Here is a 21535-nt window from a genome sequence, read left to right on the forward strand (position 1 = left end):
GAATGCAGGTGTTTTTTTTTCGTTGGTAGGTCTCATTGAGCTTGTCCTTTTGAAAAGTAGATCTCGGAACGAAAAATTGTGGGTGCCCCGATCTAGGACAACATAACTGATTTTGAAAAATTCTTCAATTCAGCTTACTTTCCAGTTTAGCTCTGTTGTCCTAGATTGTTCAATTCTCCTGCCTTCTCCAAACTCTTCACCCTTTTGTGAATAACCCTGCTAGTTTCTTAAAGCACTATGTATTATGCTGTGATGCTTAATACATGTTTTCACTGTTTTTAATTTCTTTGTTGCACTTCAGTGCTGCTGTCCAAATGCATTCACTCCAGTGATGGCTCTATGGCTTTTCTTGGGGCGGATTTCCTAATGGTGACAGCCGTGGACCATGTCCACACAATCGGGGAAATTTATCAAAGCTGGAGCAGACAGAATCTGGAGCAGTTGCCCATGGCAACCAATCAGCATGTCTTCAGATTTGAAAATGAAACCGAGAAGCTGATTGGTTGCAGTGCAAATATGCTCCAGATTTTGTCTGCTCCAGTTCTGATTAAGGAGAATTTATGTGTTTTGAAACAGCTTCTTGTAGTCTCCATCAGAAGCCCAAGTGACTGGATACCAATGCAGGAGCACTGTTGTCTCAACCACTAATTTATGTATTTGAACATACCTCCTGACACTAGTCTCTAGGCATAGTATGACAACCTACTGAGGTGGTGGTATCCATTGGCAACATTCTACTCCGAGTGGAATCCAATGTTGTTTCAGGTTTGACAATACAAAGGATGTTATTCCTTTGTCATTCTTAGAGGTGGAAAGACATTGGAACACCATTTATAGAACCCTCTTAACACTGTGAGAGATGAAGTTAAAAGAAGTTGTGGAGGAGAGGCTGGGCATATCTACTAGAAGGCTGTGCCAATTTACAAAAAACAATAGGGGTGAAATGGTGGAAGATAACAATGTATGCAGACAACAGGTGTACTAATGCTAATCTACCGCTAGTTGTCAGGAATATACCAGAACATAATGATATACAATGCAATACATAGCAGTTTATCAACAATAACAGAAAATAACAGTGGCTGTGTCAGCACAAACATGATTGGGAGACAACATTCTGTTCCTATACCAATTAGTTCCCTGAACTGCCATGGCAAGGTCACAAGGTATTATTTAAATGAAAACTGCATATTTAATCATTGCAATAACATGAACATGTAAAAGTGGAGCTAAACTGAAAACATTTGTATGTCTCTTCTGCAAAAAACAAGGGGTTATTGCAAGAGAGACTGCAATTGCCTGTTCACAATCTGCCTTAGTATATACACTGAGATGTCCATGCGCAGCTCATTATAACATTCTTGGCACACCTCTCTGCCTGGATGAATGAACTCCCATGCATATGTGAATACGTTGCATCATCCCTGATGGCCAATCAAGATGACTGAAGATTCAGCACCTGGAAGAAAGCGGGAAGAAGATGTTGGCGTTAAATTTTAAAAATGCATTTGAGTACCTTTTAATAATTATCAACAAAAATGTATCTTATTTCTTCATCACTCAGCTGGGGATCCTCAAATCATTTCTGAATTCATGCCGGTGATCGATCGAAAGTTCGAACTTATCGAGTTCTGGGATGCATTACTTCCGGTTTCCTTAGAACTACGAGGTTTGCACACAAAACTTCTTCTGCACGAGCGCCATCCGCTGCATTGCTCTATACACATGCACCACAGCAATAAAGTAATAAAATGAAGTCGGATCACAGTAATCAAGCAAAGGTGATCAGTGCCAGTAAGTGTAATGTGAAAATAAGAGCTACCAAGCACTAAGGATATAACTAAATATCTGAACATTTTTTAAAATATTGTGCCGAGCTAATAATCATACAGATCTAATAAATTGAAACATATATAAGTGAGTAACATATATGAGCCTTCAAACAAATGAAGCATAGAAAATATCTACAAGACAATGCTGGATCAGACCAGCAGGGCAAATGGCAGCAAAAGCGATAAAAAAACCTGTTCATCCGGCTCAGCTCAGTGCGGTAACATCAGAAGCTCTGCCCTACGTACGTTACGTCAAAACACGTGACTTCATCAGGGGTCTGGAGCTACTGATGTCTTGAAGTCTATTTAACAGAAAAGCATACTACCGTAAAGGCAGTAAACCAGGTGCACTTTCTTTACCATATATATGGAAATAGCACCATCAGCAGAGACAACACAGGCCAGAGCACAGAAGAAAGGGAAATAGATCAAATTAAATAAAAAATACATAAAAGTTATAAAACCAACAACATAGAGCATAAAGGAGGAGCCTAAGCACCAAATCCATATAAAATCATACAAATAAATATATCCCATATAATACTATACAGATAGGCCAACTAATAGGCCTACAGGGGGCAGATAACCAAAAAAATTTATATATATAAATCTAAAAAATGGGAATGACATGTAAAAAAATAGCATATATAAAATGGACGCAAAAAACCTAGTATGTAAAAATAACAAAATGTATAAAACCACTCCTGCTCCTAAAAATGTCAGGCATTAGATATGAAACAATTTAGGTTGAATTCTGCATTAAGTCCATAGGGCTTCAAAGAACCTGCTTTAAAAATCCATTGGGTTTCTTTTCGCTAACTGGCGTTTCCAATTCCCCCCTCTCCAGTGCGGTAATACTGTATGTATAGTAGCTTCGGCTACATATAGTATACCGCGCGGAGCCAATCATGGCAGGCTTTGTATTCATTAATAGAATACATCGCTCGCCGTGATTGGCTCAGCGCGGTATACTGTATGTAGCCGATGCTACCGTACATATAGTATTACCGCACATCCAGCGTGTACCCGGCATATAAGACGACCCCCGATTTTCGGGGGATGTTTTTAAGTCTAAAAACTAGTCTTATAGGCCGCAAATACGGTATTCTCCTCTCCTCCAGGCCCATCCTTACTGATGGGAAAAACAAGTACCTTATTAGAATAAGCACTTTCATAAACATTTTAGGAAATCGAGTGATCAGATGCTGTGTCTGTATGCGGAAAACATTTCCCTGACAGGTAGTTCTGCTGTGCAGGGCCTTCACAAATATAACCGCATGCAGCTATTGATTCAGGCGACACTGTGTTGGTGTTTGACTAAATGGTTTCCAGAGGAGGTCTTTCTATGGTTTATTAATGAAAAAGCGGAAATTGTTGAAAAAGGAAGGCCATCATCTGAACTTCACATCACAGGGAAAAAAAACTTTTGTTCAACTTGTTCCATTGCTTATATTTCAGATAAATCTGTGAACCAGAATGTAATTTCTTTTGCCCATACCTTGTAGTTAATGGCACTGGGTTCCACAGAAGGTATCAATCTGGTTCTTGCTGGAAATTGGAATTGTAATGCATTCAGATTAATCATTTGCATAAAGTAGTTTTAAAGAGGCAATTTAGGAAAACTGCAAAGTACACAATTGAAATACATATTTGAACTGTTTTACCTGCAAAACTATTTATAATTCTGTTACAATTTTGGCATCATACTGCTTCACACATCCCTGCTACTGCATAAGCAATCAGAGTGACACCAATATGCAGAGATTTCACTTTCCCTTGTTGGTACACATACTCCAGCTTTTTTTTACTGGACTATGAAAGAACATAACACTTCTGAGGTTCTTTCCCTTTTAGTTCTCAGTTAATGAACATGAGTGGATCTCTGAACTGCACAGTTCAATACATTGTGAATGATTTAAGACCATGGACGGACCCCCCTGTGTGATCAAGTAAGATCTGTATATTCTGTAGGGCTGTGGTGCCAAACATGGTGCCCCCACAGCTGGCCCTAGGGTGCATTCCTTGTGGCACACAATGTGGGGTGCAGACATTGGGGATAGAGCTAAGGTGTGTGTGTGTGTGATTGTAGAAAAGGGTGTTATCTGAGCAGGTGGCCCACTCGGAGTTCTACCTCAGTTAAATCGGTTTCAGTCTCTGTTTATTCTACATAAGAGAGCTTCAGAGTCATGTGCTGTGAGCAGCTGATAAGGTCTGATCACTCAGACACTGCTAAATCCCTACAGAAAATAAGATGTACTTTTTACAAAGGGTTAGAATCCTTCAGTTAAAGAAAAACTCCAGGATTTTTTTTATTAACCCTTGCAGTGGGGCTATACTAACCCGATACCCTGAGCCGGTTTCTTCTTAGATGGGTCCAGTGTCTCTCCCCCTCCTCCTGCAGCGGTCCAAGGTCCTGTAAACCATCACGTTCTATATACTGTGTATAGAAGTGAGGACGCTGAGGAGGATTCCAATGTGCTACAGAGAAGGAGACAGGCTGGACGGAGAACTGTGACAGCTGGCCTGCTCGGAGCTTCGGGGGGAGTATATCTTTGTCGCTAGACACAAACGAGCACTAAACCCTTGTAGTGCGGGGGTAACGCCACTGCATGGGGTAGGGAAAATGTTTTCCTGGAGATCTCCTTTAAAAAAAAAAACTAGTTGCAATTGTTTAGTTGTGCACATAACTGACAATAAAAACAGATAAAATAGTCCACATGTAGTACATGTATCAACAGAAAAACCCTGCTATGAATCGAAAAGAGAAAAATGACAAGCTCTATTCAAAATCTGTAGTGGAGTCTGAGCAGTGCGGTTTAATACACTGTAGTATAGTTCAAGACTAAGGCCCCCTTCACACCAAGGCGGCATCGTTTTTGCGTGTTTGTACACACGGGTTCCGCAAGCATCTTTTTGCATGTTTGGCACATTTTTACACGCATGAACACGCACGTACATGAAGACACATGTTTTTACTGGCAGCTTAAGAAACATTGTGGTCAACGGATGAACGTGCATACAAACGCGCACGAAAATGTGCAACATGCTTCTGACACACGTTTTCTGACGTTTTCATTAAAGTCTATGGGCGAAAAAGAAGCTTGTGTACTTTTTTCTGCATTTGGAGTTTTGCTGCTCGGGGTGTCAACAGGAGTCATTGAAAATCATGGGATTTCTTGAGTTGGGCATTTTGAAGCGCTTTTTCTACTGCTCGGAAACATCAAGGTGTTTTCAGACCTAAAGCATTGTATAGATTATGGTGGCACACAGATTTCAATAATCGCTAGCACTAAATTACAAAACCTGAGAGATAGAATTCATAGGGCATAATATGCTGATAAAAGTTGAAGTACTTAAATTGCAGAAGAGGAACCTCTATCAAGGATAAAGCTAGACTGTATCTATGCTGCTCTTTATTGCCACATCACATGTCATAGCTCCCTAGCAATTTCAATATTAGTAGTTAGGAAACTCAGACTGGAATTCACTTTTCTAGATAAAATAAAATGTTACCCTTTTTTTGTATACAAATAAATCATTTATTTTTATTGTCTGCAAAGTGTGGTGTGCAATAGCAGCCCATGTGGCTGCTATGGGGCCCCATTAGGTGGACTGATTAGGAAAAACTGAAGTTTCCAGTATAGAAGGACTGACGTGAGACCTTAGGATCATTTAGTCACAGATCCCCCTCTGTGTAGTAGAAACATTTGCTTATGTATCTTAGCAGTGTAGATTAAGGCCCCATTTACACCGGATCCGCTGTGCTGCATTAGCATCTGTTTTAAAACAGATGCTAACACAAGAGCAATGAAAAATGAATGGGTGTGAATGGGGCCAGTTCGCACTGCTCTGTTGCGCTGAAAAATGTAGAGCATGCTCTATTTTTTTTTTTTTTCCAGCGCAACATGCCAAGAACCCATGCTAATGCAATGCACAGGAATACAGTAAAGTATATCCACTCAATACATGTTAATTCACATAAAGATTGACTTGTGAGTACTTGTGAGTACCTTCTGAATTTAGTGTGAAAGGGCCCCTATTCTCTGACCTTTTGCTACAGACTGAAATGTACCCTGTATGCCTAATGCAGTCATAAGTCTCGAGTTTCACCTCTGTTACCCACTTGAAGACCGGGGTGTTCAACCCCCTTTCTGTCCAGGCTATTTTTCAGTATTCAGCGCTGAGGTACTTTGACATTTATTCCGTCATGCAACGCTGTACTGAAATTAATTTTATTCCATTTTTTGGGGACAGATAGAGCTTTTATTTGGTCATATTTAATCACCACTGGGGTTTTTATTTTTTACTATAAAGGAAAGATTGCGACACCAAACATGTCAAGCCTTAAAATTGCACGCACCCGCGAAACTGCAAAAAACAACAATATACAAAATTGCCCATAGGCCACAATTTAAAAGCTTTTACCACTCAGAAGTTTAGTGTTATCAGTGATTGATGACCGTAGAATTATTGCTTGCACTCCAACATTCACTGTGATATGTAACATGTGCAATATAATTGTCATTTGCACGTGTTGGCGCAACCAAAGGGTATTTTCGTATTTTTATGTGCTTAGACTTAAAATATAATTAAATCATTTTTTATATGATACTTTAATTATTATTTTTTTACACTTAATGTTATTGCTATCACAAAGGGGGCTAACAACCCCCTGCACAGGCACACTGACAGGTCCTCTTTATGGAGACATTAGGGGCCTCTAAGACCCGTAATGTCACTTGGGGACCCCCAAAGAAGCTGACAAAGCATATCTGCTTCACCAGCTTCTTCTCTTCTGGCTATAGCAGCCAGAGAAATGACAGCTGAAAGCGGAAGTGGTATAATACACACCACTTCTGCATTCAGAGAGGAGATCAGCAGGTGGGAGAGTGCTGATCTCCCTCCGATCTTAATGCAGAGAGCCGCCGAGCCGGACCCACAGGGGACAGCGGAGACCGCGATAGCCAGTAACAGTGGTGGAGGAGGGGCGCACACTGTTGGCCACGGTACAAGCGATCGGACAACTATAGAGCCGCTCAAACGCTTGCATGTAACAGCTGTTGACGGCTGTTTACAACTGTCTGTGTGTTCTGCTCGCTCGCATGCGAGCAGAAAAAAATTATTTTCAGTGCGCAGACAGCAGGTAGTTAAAACCTTGTAGGACTGAGTTTCTAAAAAAAGTTTAATGAAGCTAGAAGTTAAAGAAGTTTGTATTAGGGTTGAAGAGTAAGCATGTGCAAGACCATTATTCATAACATATATAATAGAAAATATCATTATGGTTATTATTACTGCTATAACTTTTACCCCCAGCACTGCTCCCTAGTAGGGTTCTGACTATGCTGACAGCTCTTCCACTGCCTGTCCTTGGTAGTTCATGTAAAGATTGTTGACACATTGCAACAGTTGACACTGCCAGCTTCTACAGAGAGAGTTGGGCAGTGGGCACCAAAGTTTTGCTCTAGGGCCCCGTGAGTTCTAGTTATGCCCCTAGCTGGAACTATTTTATTTTTTTTTAAATCGAGCCAATGGAAAATGAACAGATAAAGTAAACTACAGTGAAAGTAAAATAAATGTTTACACTGAACTTTCACTGCTTCTGTTTAAGGATTGCTAGAGAGCTGTGACTTGGGAAAAGGAACAATAAAGAGGTTACAATAGCCTCTATGCACCGGTACTCTTACTGTAGATGTGATACTTCCACAGTCATAAAAGATCTTCAGCGCTCATGGCAACCCAAGACATAATTCAACACACAGCTAGTGTGTGAAAGTCTTCACCAGGGATGGCAGCTCTCCACAAAGAGTATGGGATATCCTCCATATAGCATGCCAAAGCAAAAGAAAGAAAGCGTTTTTCCCTTGTGTGATATAGTAACAAAAGCATTTATTAAATATCATTCAATTTACTCATATGACACTAGAGAACGACATGCATCCAAACACAACAGTGGTAATTGTGGAACTGGTACTGCAAATGACACCATAAAATGAGTGTCCAGCTGACCAATGCTGACTATTCAGAACAGCAATGTGATAAGGCTGAACACGTTTTCAGGTACACACCCTCTTCCTCATAGCCATCCTGAATGTGTTTTCAGGGACATGTCCCCTTCCTCAGAGCCATCCTGTATGTAAAGTGAATTACATTTAGCAATTCTAAAGACTCTATACCCAGCCTCATGCTGTCTGACTTCATCATAAACTTCACACAGTTTGCCTGTACTACAGTTTGTGTGTTCCTGCATTGTATTAGTCTTACACTGATTTTTTTTTTTTTACAGGGGTCAGATGATTTCTGGAGAAGACTGTGAATTTATTTTAAGGTTTGAAAAATCCCTTGCTGAAGAGAAGAAAGCAATCCTAACAAATGAAAGCAATCAGGTAAGATTTACTTAATCAACTGCTATAGTTGTCAGGAGTCACATGCAACTGGTTTTGATTGTAATGTTTCATCACTTATCAAAGTGCCTTCCTCAGTTTACCTGAGTGCCAGGAACATATCTATCCCAGCATTAATACCGATTTAGACAGCTTAATCCAATCTTTAGTTTACATTAAACCAGTCAGGTTTGATTTGAAAAAAAATCAGGTATGATTAAAAAATGTAAATATGTCTTGCTCTAATTAATATAATCCCATGCCCATGTTGCCATTAAGTCTTGGGCAGGCGTTAATAGTTTGTTTGAGTAAAGCTGTTAAAATGGATTTATCAGACGGGAACAATCATCCAACACTTGTTGGTTGTGGGCTTTCAGCACTCACATATATTGCCGTTTTGAGATCAATTCATACCTTCAGCCACATAATTGAAACATTTCACACTTGCCCCAGATCTCATGGAATGTAGGTTCTATGATGTTTTTAAACTCATTTGAACAAAAAAAAGTCACTTTGAGGGGAGAAACAATGTCCAACATTAAAACATAAATCCAGTTCAGCGTGACTACTTCTTGCTGTTCCATGACCTTGATAAATGAAATCCTTTAGGGCTAGTTCACACCAATTGAGTTGCATTGCAGAGCAGAGAAGTTACAGACCGGATCAAAACTGCATCTAATGTATTCCAATGGTATTTTGGGCTCTAGTTCACACCGCAGCGTTCAGTTCCAGAGCATGTAAAAAAAAAACTGCAGCAAGCCCTATTTTTCCTGCTCTGGAACGCATGCAAATGCATCAAAAACGCATGTGAACGCACTGGAAGTCCATTCTAGGCTAAAAAAAACACTTTTTTTTTAGAGACAAAAACGGCCTGGAACGCATCAAAAACGCGGCACAACGCACTGCGTGTGCAGAAACTCATGCCGATCTGGTCTGCATTTGGTGTGAACAAACCCTTAGACAAACCTGCCTGCTTTAAATATTTCAGAATAGCAGGATATTGTATAATGTTTATTTAACCTACAGCTAAAGTTCAACAGTTACTTTGTATTGTGAGGTGTTAACGCCTGCTGTAGAATTCAGCAGAATAAACTGTTTTTCATCTTTCTGATGGCATGGAACACTCTTGAGAGACTGGCTGGGGAACTCCTACCAGTTGGTTGGATTTCATGAATGAGGCAGGCATTCCAGCATGTTTATGCTTTGGTGCATGGTGTAATTGTTTAGGTTAATATTGTTTGGCTGATTGCTTTTGTTAATCCCAAAGGAAACCTTCCATTGGTTTTGAAAAGCATCCCTCCACTTGACAAGTATAAACCAGCACACAACATTAAGATTTTTAACGTAGTTTGTGTGTTAATTGCTTGAAAAAATACGGTCAGTTTTATAAAGGTAGACAGAAAATACTGTTTAAAGGACAACCAGCAGAAGCAAGTTCATGATTTGTAAGACTTCTAAGTTTGTGGACCCTGAACACACATTACACCAAGGGCTTAGACATCTTCTTGACTTGCCCCTCATCCTGAAGCTAAGCCCCACCCTTAGCTATTCAGCAGTCCAATAGGAGAGCCTTCACTGGTTATTGAAGCTCACACATTTATATTGCTGAATGATAGAAATGGGGCTGAGCACTGGATGGACACAGCTTAAGTCTGGTAGAAGTCCTGCACAGCATTCAGGGTCTTCACACACTCAAAGAAAAGTATAAATGTTGCAGATTAACAAATCTACCTGCAAGCACAACTAGCTGGCTGCACTTTCACATTAGTGTTAGTATTGTCTTTCTACCAGCCTGACGGGTTTAAGCAGCCAATTTGTAGTGTTAAATCACACCCAGCTAATACTGCAATACTAGTTTTGAGTGCACTCCTGACTGGTCCATTATAACCCAGTTTAAACCTGTGATGCAACCAGTTTGAAAAAACTAAGGTTAACTGAGCAGTTGGTCAATAATGGAGTGCATAATGTTTCTTTACAAATCTGAACGTTTTAATTTCTATCATCCTTTAAATATGTTTTTTCTTAACAGTGTGCTAAAACCTTCATTAACTTGATGACCCACATTTCAAAGGAGCAGACAGTGCAGTACATTTTAACCATGGTGGATGACATGCTCCAGGTAAGAAGCAACTGCACCTTTGCCGGCTTGTCTCTTTAGTTCAGCTACACTTAAGTGTTTCAGTTATCAGCATACTTGTATTGAGCATAATTGTATAACATTGTGCAAATATGTGTTCTTTCAAAATTCTCTGGCTTTTTTTTTCTGATCCTAGACCTTTAACTTCTGGTACGTTTGTTTACACAGAACATTTTTACAATGCCATTTGTAGAAATGTATAAATGCAGTACACCAATCGAAAAAAAAGATTATTTATTATTATTATTAGGGATTTATTTAGCGCTTTACAAAACTGAGGCAGACAATACAATTTCAGTACAGTAGGTAGGAGGGCCCTGCTTGTGAGAGCTTACAATCTTGTAGGAGAGGCAAGTGATACAAAAGGTAATAACGGTTTGGGATGATTTAATGGAAGAACTGAAAGGGCGGTTATATCAAAGTGGAATAAGCTTCCCTGAAGAGATGAATTAGAAGCTTTGCGTTGTCATTTGTTAAAAGGTATGAATGTTGGAGGTTACAGAGGTTGAGTTGGCAAGATTTGGATATTGATTTGGAAGCCATGGGAGTTTATCAACCGACCCAGGGAAGAGGTGTAGATGGAGAATAGAAGGGGCCCAAGGTCAGAGTCTTGTGCATTTAGTTGTTTGTTTGGGGTCGCTTTTTAAATGTGCATCTGTGATTTGATATTAGAATCCCACAATTATATACATCAAATCCTTACCAGGTGAAAAGATCTGAGCAGCCAATTTATGTTCTTGCTGGTGCCTTTGTTGTATAAAATGAATATTCATTTATATTATTGCTGGGACAATGGGTTTGTTCCTTGCCCTTATCACTTTGACTAATGATGACATTTTAATTAATCTGTAAACAAACAAGCGGAACTAAGATTCTAATTTGCTTGATTGATGTCTTTTGATAATAAGGTCAATTTATATACATTGTGCACAATGTTTCTTCTTTTTTTTTTCACATTGATTATTTTTTACTATTCTTACCAGTCTGCGTCACAGCAAAAAAGGGTTACCAGTTAAAGGACAACAACATTATGTATGCAAATATGTAAATTATTAAAGTGATGCCACTGGGGAAATACTTTTTTTATTTGCAGTTCTGGTCGAAGCAGATATTTCTCTAGGGTATCTCCTGTTAGTCAGGGGGAGAACATTTTGTAATTATAGTCTATAGTCTAAGGGAAATAATGAGCCTATTAGGGCTGCAACCAACTAATCAATAATGAGAATAGTTGTCAACTATTCTCATTATTGATTAATTGGTTGGATCCTCTAGCTTTCTCCTCCATGCTGGGAGGAGAGCACAGCAAGCAGTGGGCAGGTGCAAAAGCCAGCCTGCTATTGGCTATTGCAGTTTGGCCAATAGCAGGCTGGCTTTTGCACCAGCCCAATACCTGCTGTATTTATATTCAGCTGCCATCTGCGGAATCTTGCCACTGGTTGCTGTCATTCCCTGGCTGAAGCTATTCAAGCGTCATGTGCTTACAATGCAGTTATTTCAAAACAAATGATAAAAGGTGGGAAAAAAGTCATTTTTCAGTTTCGGCCTGACAAATTTTGCTGCGGGAGGTGAGTTGCAGTGCCATTCATTTTAGCACCCCAAATGCACCTCCCACCCACAGTGTGATCGCCCACACTGGAACGCATGGTACCGCAATAAAGTGCACTCCAGTGCAGTGCGATTGCAAAAAATTGTGCTTGCTGTTTTATTCTGAAGTAAACTTTGTTTGTAACACTGCATTTGTGTATTTCATTTTTAATGTAGGGATGGTATTTAATTTTTTTTTTTAATTAATTTTTGAAAATAATCATTAGTTGCAGCCGTAGAGCCTATAGTCCAAGAGAAACGAGTAAAGCATTTAATAAGCCAGTAAAGAACATTTGGAATGATATCCTTCTCGCACTTGCACTCTTCTGTCGTATGAGAGTGCATGTTTGTTGAACTTTTGCAGACTTGAATTTTCTTGGGACACAATAGGCTCAAATGCATCCTGCTAACATACCAGTCAGGAACTGGATAATCAATCTTTCTCTGAATAGTTCAGGAAGACTTCTCACGTTCCAAAGTCTCCCTGTTTACAGTGGTAGGTCTCCAATACTGCTGCTGTTTGTAGTACTTAGTGAAGTGAAAATTAACCTTTAAAATACATTGGACCAGCCTTTCTCAACCAGGGTGCCTTCTGGCTTCCTCAGTGGTGCCTCCAAATGAGGCTCCTGAAGTGAAAAGAGAACTCTTCACTTCAGGAACTGATCTAGAAGGAAGTGGACTCTGATCTAAAAGGGGGGAACCTGATATGTAAGGGGGCTCCTGAGGCGATGAGGGTTTCTAATGTGAAGCGGTTCTACTGATGTAAAGGGGAACTCTGATATGAAGGGGGGGAATTTGATGCAAAGTGGGGAACCCCACTTTTGTCTGTTTTTGCAAATCACCTCTATGTTGGATTTGGTGCCCTGTGATTTTTCTTACTTTTAAAGGGTGCCATGACTTTAAAAAAAGATTTGGAAACACTGCATTAGACAATTGTATTGATTTGTAATGAATAATATTCTGCGGTGTCACCAGAAGGTGTACCTGAAAAGGAAATCTTGAAAAGTATAGCACTCTGTCAAGGTATACATTGGGAGCTCTGTGGGGAGGTAATTTATCTGCATTAAAGGAGAACTATGGGGTTAGGGCTTTTCCCCATAGTTCTCCTAAGGGTAACGGGAGGACACAAACTAGCTTCCTACCGTCACCCTAAGCTCAGTATACCGCGAGCTACAGCTCGCCTGTATACTGAGACGCCTCAGCTGAAGCGGATCCCAACAATTATGTCTGGATCTGCCCAGCTGCATGAGTGACAGCTGGCTCTGCCTATCTAGAGGCAGAGCCAGCTGTACCCGCCCCCTCCCCCGTCCGTTCCGCCAGTCAGCGCTGGAGGATCAGAGGGGGGAATCCAGCCACTCCCCTGTCACGGCAGAGAGCTGTGACAGGATCGAGAAGTGAGCGAACGCCAGTATGTGTTCGCTCACTTCCCGATCTACTGAGCCGACCTGTGACAGTCTCATTGTCGCAGGTCGGCTAGAACTATGAGGTGAGTGAAAAGCACTCACCTCATAGTTCTCCTTTAAAAAAGGGGGCATCACAGAAACAAAAAAATATCTGGAAATGCCCATTAAACATTTTTTAAGAAATTCTTGTTTGCCAGTGAAACTATCAAGAGTGTTAACGGTAGAGGTTTGTGTGTAGTGGGTATTTTTTGTAGGAGGAGTGGGGAGAATTCACTGCAATTTATTTTTTTGTCACACCAAGGTGTCATCATTTTCATGCATATTAACACGCATTTTCATCTAGTGTGTTTAGCATAATTTTGCATGTGTTCGACATGCAATTAAGTGGGCAGTTAAAAGACCTTGCAGTCAATGGACAAACGTACGCAAAAACGCACACAGAAATGTGCAAAAACGCTTGTCGCCTGTTTCCAGCCGTTTACATTGCAGTCTACGGGGCCAACTGTGCTGTCATCTGCCGCAAAGAACCTCATGTACTTTTTCCAGCTTTTGGCATTTTACAGCTTGTGAGAAAATGCTCAGTTGTGCCGCATCAAACGCCTAGGTGTGAACGGGGACTAAGGATGATGAACATTTTTTGATAAATTACAGTTTTTAATAAGCAAAATACTTTTCTCAGAGTTATGTTGCTGTGCTAAGTGCTTTTCTCTACAGATTTTTTTGTCTGTGTACACAGAGGTTTCTGGAAAATGTTAAAATGTTCCTTTCATGTAAATGTTCTCAACTTTTAGATAAGCTTTGTGTTCTGTACTCGGCAGTAAATGTCAGCCCTGACAAGTGATTTCATTCTTGTTCATAAGATCAAGTGTCATAAAGCCTGCAGTTTTTAATTTTAATATGTAACAATGGGTGCTTTTATGACTTTTGTTTTTCCTTCTAATATTTAGCTTTGTGACTTGCTTGAATCTTTCCAATATTTTCCGTTATTGCATACCTGTGGAAACATATTTTATTGTGTTCTGTCTGTTTAGAATGCTATGCAGTTATATTTAAAGTGTATGTGTTGGTAGAATAAAAGAAAAGCATGTTTAGTACATCTATTTTATCTCTTTAAAAATGTGTGAACAGAAAAATACCTTTTGATTCTGACAGAAGGGAGTTCATAGCTTCCTGTTCAAGGTTGACAACACTGCTATTAAAATTAAATCCTAAGCAGTGTTGTCAGCTTTGCCTGAGCTCCCCTCTGCTCATCTACCTCTCCTCATCTCCTTAATTCCTCCTTGTTGCATTTTCAGCACTCTTTCCATTGACATATCTTCTGCTTGCTGTTTGTTGTCTCTTTCTCTCTCTTAACTACTTAGGACTGCTGTGTGTATGTATATGTATATAATATATATATAACGAGCAGACAAGTGGATTTTCGAGCTATATATATATATATATATACATATATATATATATATTCTCTCTATCCTGGTCCCTGAAGTAGTTATACCAAGATCATGGTTGCTACTGCATCTTGTTGCCGTTTTTTTCTCAACAAGCGATTCTCTGCTGGCCAGATCACTTGTAGCAGCCTGCACATGTCGTGTGTCTTCGTCCCCACCACCTCCTCCTGTGGTTTTCGGGTTCCCTGCTTCTCTGGGCAATTGGTGTCAGGATGTAGAGCAGGAGCAGACCATTCCCTGATCTGCTCTGTAGGCAGTGGCACAGGAAGCGCTGTGCTCACAGCTGCCATATTGGCCAGCTGAAATACCGATTACACGGGGGATTGGGCCAATGCACAGGCACGCAATTTTAACGCTTGACATGTTTGGTATCTATTTACACGAGGTAACTGCATCTTTTATATTTTACCCAAAAAATTATTTTAAGTATTATATTGTTTGCACTAAAATTAATTTAAGTTTTTTTTTCCCCTCTAAAAATATGGATTTGATTAACATTTGCGAAAATATTTTGCAACATAAAAAAATGCAGCTACAATTTTTTTATTTTATTTTACAGGGCCTCTGCTTTCAGAAAATATATACTTGTTTGGGGGTTTGAAAGTAATTTTCTATCCAGAAATCCAGATTGCAGTATGTGTGTGTGCAAAAATGACAAAACTGCTTTGGTACTAGGCTGGTTAATGGAGGGAGAAACAAGAGGAACTTCATTTTCAATTTCTATAGTTTTATTTGCATTTCTATGAAAGGATGAGTGATACTTTACAATAACGTAATATAAAGAGAACTGCAAGGGTACATATAAATAATAAATGTAAGTAGCACACTAGAGTATGAAATATTCGTTATAATGCTATAAATTACTGGGGATATATAGATAGTGTGTATCATTTTCTTTTTGTTCCACAATGTAATAGGAGCATTCTTACATTTTCAGTATAGAATAAAAGTGATAAATTAGTGGATGTAGAGCAAGGAATTAGAACAGATAGAGATAGACAAAGAATATTTGAAGAGAGGTTTGAAAGGAGAGATGGGGAAATATATCAGGGAAGGAACAGGAGTATGAGTAAAAGGGGTGATCGATGGGGCAGAAGGTAGGAGAGGAGTGTGGCAATCCTCCTTAAACTTAAGCAGAATAGTACAGAAGTATTGGCATGATGTGAAATGTCATATAACTGGGGTAGTCATAAAAACAGGATGAGGTTGTATGAAATGGTCACTGGATTAACTTTCTTTTTATTATTAGATCCAAGCTGAATGGGAAAACAGTAGGAATCAGACTAGATTTCTCAACGTGGTTATTAGATATTCCTCCTGGCAGGTCTCAACCAGTGGCATTTGCTGGTGCCTTGTACATATCGGTCTTCTAGCTGTCTTTGGAGAGATCAGGAGACATCTATCTATCTATCTATCTATCTATCTATCTATCTATCTATCTATCTATCTATCTATCTATCTATCTATCTATCTATCTATCTATCATCTATCCTGCCTTTTTACCTTTTTTATTGTACGATATTTGTATTTTGTACAAATATATTAGATTGTATTATGTTCTGGTTTTGATGCAAAATCTATGTCAAGAGGTAAAGCAAAAAAACAAGTAAATGATTGTAACTTTTTTTTTTTTGTCTCTGTTTTGCAGGAAAATCATCAGCGTGTTAGCATATTTTTTGACTATGCTCGCCGTGGGAAAAACACTGCCTGGTCTTACTTTTTACCAATGCTGAATCGTCAGGACTTGTTCACAGTTCACATGGTAAAACCAAAAAAATATATTTTACAACCATTATGTTTTATTATGTTTTATTAAGTTTTCAGCCAATTTTCTGCTTCTATTTTTACCACTGTTTTTTGTTTGATTACTATATGCTATTGAATAATCAAGTACCAAAAATAATGTGAACAGTGATTTAATTTAAAAAGGCTAGAGGGAATTATCTGTAAACTGGGCAGCAAGGGCCTATTTGTTACCCTGTTGATGTACAATCCACATTTGGGATTGGTTGTGAAATACACATGAAGGGAATAGATGTAAATTAGCCTATAAGCACACAGCCTACAGCCCCATCCTTGGGGCTTGTTCACTGCAGATCTGATTGGAAATGATAATGTCTGCAATTTATGATGCTATGGCTTTTCACATAATGTTTGCAATGCTGTAGGTCTCCATTCAGCTGACCTAAAGGGATATTGCTGGTCAGTGCACCAAAACAGCTGCTTGCAGGATATTTTTTTAAAACGCACTAAAATGCATCCTTTCTTGTGAGGACAGGCCCCAATGACAGGAATGGATTTATAAAGTACTATGCAGTTTGCCTGCATTACAAAATATAAGGCTAGTATGGGATCTCAACCATGGTGACCCTTCATGTTTGTTTTAGGAAAGGTTTCCTTTACTGAAGTAAAAAAAAAATTGTAAAATGTATTTTTAATGTAATTACCTGAATATGTCTTTGTGTCAGTCTCTTGTAAACCTCTGTACAGTAGTACTCAGATGAATAGAGGCAGGGGAGGGAGAGGACTGCCACTAGTAACCAGTCAGGCTCTATAGCAGTGTAGATGTGCTGAGAGTGAATATGCTTAAAGCAGGAGAGAACAGCGTCAGCAGAGGGATGATTTCAACCTTGGGAGTGTTTTGACCAATGTTTTTGAACAATTTCTGCTGCATTGAAGGATGAATATTGGGTTATTTTTTCTAGCGGAACTGCCTGGATCACAAAAGTAGCAGCACATAATTACAAGTACAAGCTTTTCCCATACAAAAATGGAAAGAGTTCACTGCTTCTGTATCCTCGTACCCATATAAAATTATTGGTGCTTCTGTGTTTAAATGGATAATTTAGAGGTGGGACCCTATGTTTACCTTCATCTGGTGATGAAGAAAATGATGGCACTGAAATAAGTTGCACATGGATGGATGAATATTCTGAATATTTATGTATGGACTAAATACATTGTTTTATAAATTCACTCACATCACTACATAATTTTTATACATTCAGAAATGGTAGATTGATGTATTATTTATTCCTTGGTAACCATGGCCAGAGGGAAAAAGCGACCTGTTGTATGTACGTGTTAAAAATAAAGATCTGTACATGTTTTTTTTCCTGTTCTTTCAGGCTGCACGTATAATTGCTAAATTGGCTGCTTGGGGGAGAGAACTGATGGAAGGCAGTGATTTGAATTACTACTTCAACTGGATTAAAACTCAGCTGAGTTCACAGGTATTTTTTTCTAACCTTTCATTGAAATTTACCTATTTTCTTACTTTATGTACTGCCATGTATTACACTTACATTTAAAGCTTCATGCACTTATACTTGTGCATAATGTGAGAGGAAGATGATTTAATCTGTAACTCATGCAGTGCTTAGTAAAACATGTTGAATTTATAACCTTATATATGGCTAAGAATGGTGAATAAAGAAACATCGCTAAGCAACTATTAGGCTAATCAATAGAACCTCAGAAGCAAGTCAAGAACTGGTCAACATAATTTACACACAGTCAAAGCAACACAAAAGTACACTGCATTCAACTTGCATCTGTTCTACCCAAACCCTTAGTTAGATAGATACTTACATAAACTGTAGGCCAGTCCACGATAAACCTCCTATTACCAGCATACCTCAGTTGTTTGCTAGTATCCTAATGGATGTCTTTACTCTGCTGCGTTAAAGACTAGCCTACTTTTGTTAGCACTTTTTTTTCCTTAAGTTTTTTCCCCCCGCACTCAAGACTCTTCTCTACGTCACTGCTGGTGTTTTGTCTTTTCAATGACATCTTCCAAGGTCCAAAGGTGCTGGCATGGCCAATAAAGCGAACGGTTAAACTAATAAATAATATTTGGTTTTACTGTTTATAATGAATTATAAATGTATTTGACCTACATGTATGGGAGTAAGGGGGGAAGGAGGATAGAATAAGGGGAAAAAGGAAGTCCGAATGCTGAAAAAACATATTTATTTCAAAGTAAAAAGGGGGTAGGAGGCACCTTCACAGCGCCTAGAAATTAGAATTCTAGGTGGTATTAAAGGGTAACACGTCACATAGATGACCACAAGTAGTTAGAATACATAGTTGGATTTGTACAGAACATGGAAGATTAAATGGAACTATGGTTCTTATTATAGGAGGGGGATTCACACTCTACTACCTATAGGTTGATATGTATATTTTAAGGGGAACACATAGAAGTAGGGAATACACTCACATAATATGGGTGGTGGGGTAAGAAATTATGAAGAATATAGTACTCAAATTTAAGAGATAGTGAACAGAAATATTCACGCAACACACATATGGGGGATTAAGTAGTTAACGTTTGGACTTCCTCCCCCCCCCCAAGAATGTATGTATGTATATGTATATATGTGTGTTTTATATTAGCTATATGTATTTTGAAATAAAAATATATTAACTCAAAGGTGCTGGCATTGCCTCAAACTCTGGGATTTCGATCCTCATTGCTCTGGACTGGCCTAGATGGATATGGTATGCCAGCTTACCAAGACTCCTGTCCTATGATCCATGAGTACTGCCAGAAAGGACTGATTTGCCATCCTGCTTCACGGTCACTGGCTTTAACAGCATGGCTTTTGAAACCTAGCTGCTGAGGGACAGGGGCTTTTCTGAGTCTGTGATTTCCTAAAATGCTAAAAGCTAAGAAGTACACTTCCTGCAAGGTCTATCATCAGACATTGAAAACATACTTCACTTGGTGTGAGTTTTGGGTCTTCCAACCCAGGAGTTTATCTGTGTGATGAATCCACTTTCCTTTAGCTCAGTCTGGACCAGTATTTGGCTCTCAGCACTATCAAGGGTTAGGCCCCTGCCCTTTTTTTTTTTTTTTCCTTCAGAGACCATTGTCCTTTTACTCTTTAATTAAGACCTTTTGTTTCCTGTGACTCTTTGGTATATGCATATAGTACTCTTTGTACTTCAGAAACTGCTGTTGATTACAGATATTAATTTCTCTATTGTTACCCACAAGGTGGTGTTTCTTGTAGCCATCACCTCCGTAAGCCGATTGTCTAAACTGACTACCTTACGCTTGCAAGAAAATCCTTTCTTGCTTTGCATAGGGATACCATGGTGTTGAGGTCCAAGACTTCCTTCTTCTTCTCTAAGGTAGTTTCTGCCTTTCACCTCCAGTAAATGTTCTTCTCTACATCTGCACGGCTCCACGGCTCCAGTTTACCAAAAATAAATTTCCCTCCGTTGTCTCTATGATGTTCCAGCTGTGTGAATCTGTCCCGCAGCCACTGCTTTATATTTTAAGGGCTTCTTCACACTCAATGTGGTGCGCTCCAGAGCGGTAGCTGCTGGAACACACCACAATCCCTCACAAAACTTCTCCCTGCGCTCTGTGGCGGGAGGGGGCGTGGCGGTGCATTGAATTCAATGGCACCGCTTCCACGCTCCCCCCCGCCACGCGTCCAATCGCAGGGCGGGGGAGTTTGGAGGCGGTGCAATTGAATTCAATGCACTGCCACGCCACCTCCCGCCCCAGAATGCAGGGGGAAGTTTTGTGAGGGATTGCGGTGCGTTCCAGCAGCTACCACTCTTGAACGCACCACATTCAGTGAACAAGCCCTAAAGGCTTATTTCCTTTTTGCTGTGCCAGATTGACCTTGAAAGGATGCACTGGCTTCTCATTCCACCATCTGTAGTTGGCTTAGTTAGCCATTATAGAAGTTTATGGTTTTTACGGATAGGGTCCCATCCTTTCCTATCAAGACTTACTCTACCATATCTGTAAGTGCTTCTTGGGTTTTTCAGCATCAAGCAACTGTTTCCCAAATTTGCAAGGGGTCCGCCTGCTGTTGTGTTTACATATTCTACAAGATGGATATTTCAGTCTCATCTTATACTGGCTTTGGGCGTTAGATCACGGTGGTGACTCTTTTAGCTGCAGGCAGTCCCCAATTTTCTGTTTTGTATTTTCTTTGCCCTCTTAGTGATTGCTGTGTTGGCCACTCCTAAGTTGGAATGCTTTTGAATATCTCAGAAGTTAGAGACTTCACGTGTCCCTCAATGGACTCTTACCGTAAAATAATTTTCTCGGAGTCCATTATAGGACACAGTTCCCACCCCTCTGTGTTTATGATCATGCTCTCTGTACTGCCTTGCTACAAAACTAAGATGGTAGAAGGAGGGTTTTTTTTCTGGCTGGTCTACGTTTTGGTTTATTTTTCAGTGTCCAATCCTTCTGTAGGTGGCAGTATACTTGAAGTTTAAAGACTTGTGTGTGCCTCAATGTAGTCCAAGAAAAAGATGAATGATTATGCATTGAGCACCAATATTGCTCCACTGTGCCAAATTAGCACTTTTAATTTTTTTTTTATCCTAGAAATGCATCTTTGAAGATGAATGCTCTGGTTTGCCATGATAAACTCTCTTCCATTTTAACCCACATGATAAGCTTAGGTAGTTTCTTTTTTCTATACTATGTAATAAAGCTAGTCATGTAGAGCATTACATGACTTGTGAGGCTCATGCTGATTGATGACCAAGTATTGATTTCATGCACAAAAGTATTATAAATTGTTTTTCTCAAAGTTAAGCAATCACTACTTCAGGGTCCTTTGGGCTTGTGAAAATTTCTGCTGTTCACCTTTCTACTGTTTGTTGCAGCAAATAGCATAGCATACATATAAGACAGTATTGCTAGAGCAAAGGATTTTATTTCTCCGACCCCCATGTTTCCAAGGCAGAAATGCAATAAGGTAGCTGCACTAAT

At 39.5% G+C, this 21535-nt stretch overlaps 1 protein-coding gene across 2 annotated transcripts in view; it reads left to right on the forward strand.

Annotated features, from left to right (window-relative positions):
- Positions 1-21535, forward strand: part of ATP6V1H (ATPase H+ transporting V1 subunit H) — a 75659-nt gene that overhangs the window by 9837 nt on the left and 44287 nt on the right. For both annotated transcript variants that reach the window (XM_018567298.1, XM_018567299.1), the window contains exons 4-7: positions 8116-8215; positions 10242-10331; positions 16433-16546; positions 17913-18017. In XM_018567298.1, coding sequence (XP_018422800.1) covers positions 8116-8215; positions 10242-10331; positions 16433-16546; positions 17913-18017 — 409 coding nt within the window. The remainder of the gene's footprint in view (positions 1-8115; positions 8216-10241; positions 10332-16432; positions 16547-17912; positions 18018-21535) is intronic.

This window comes from Nanorana parkeri, unplaced genomic scaffold, assembly GCF_000935625.1.
Source record: "Nanorana parkeri isolate BGI_ZX_2015 unplaced genomic scaffold, ASM93562v1 scaffold1027, whole genome shotgun sequence".
In the NCBI taxonomy this organism is placed as follows: Eukaryota; Metazoa; Chordata; class Amphibia; order Anura; family Dicroglossidae; genus Nanorana; species Nanorana parkeri.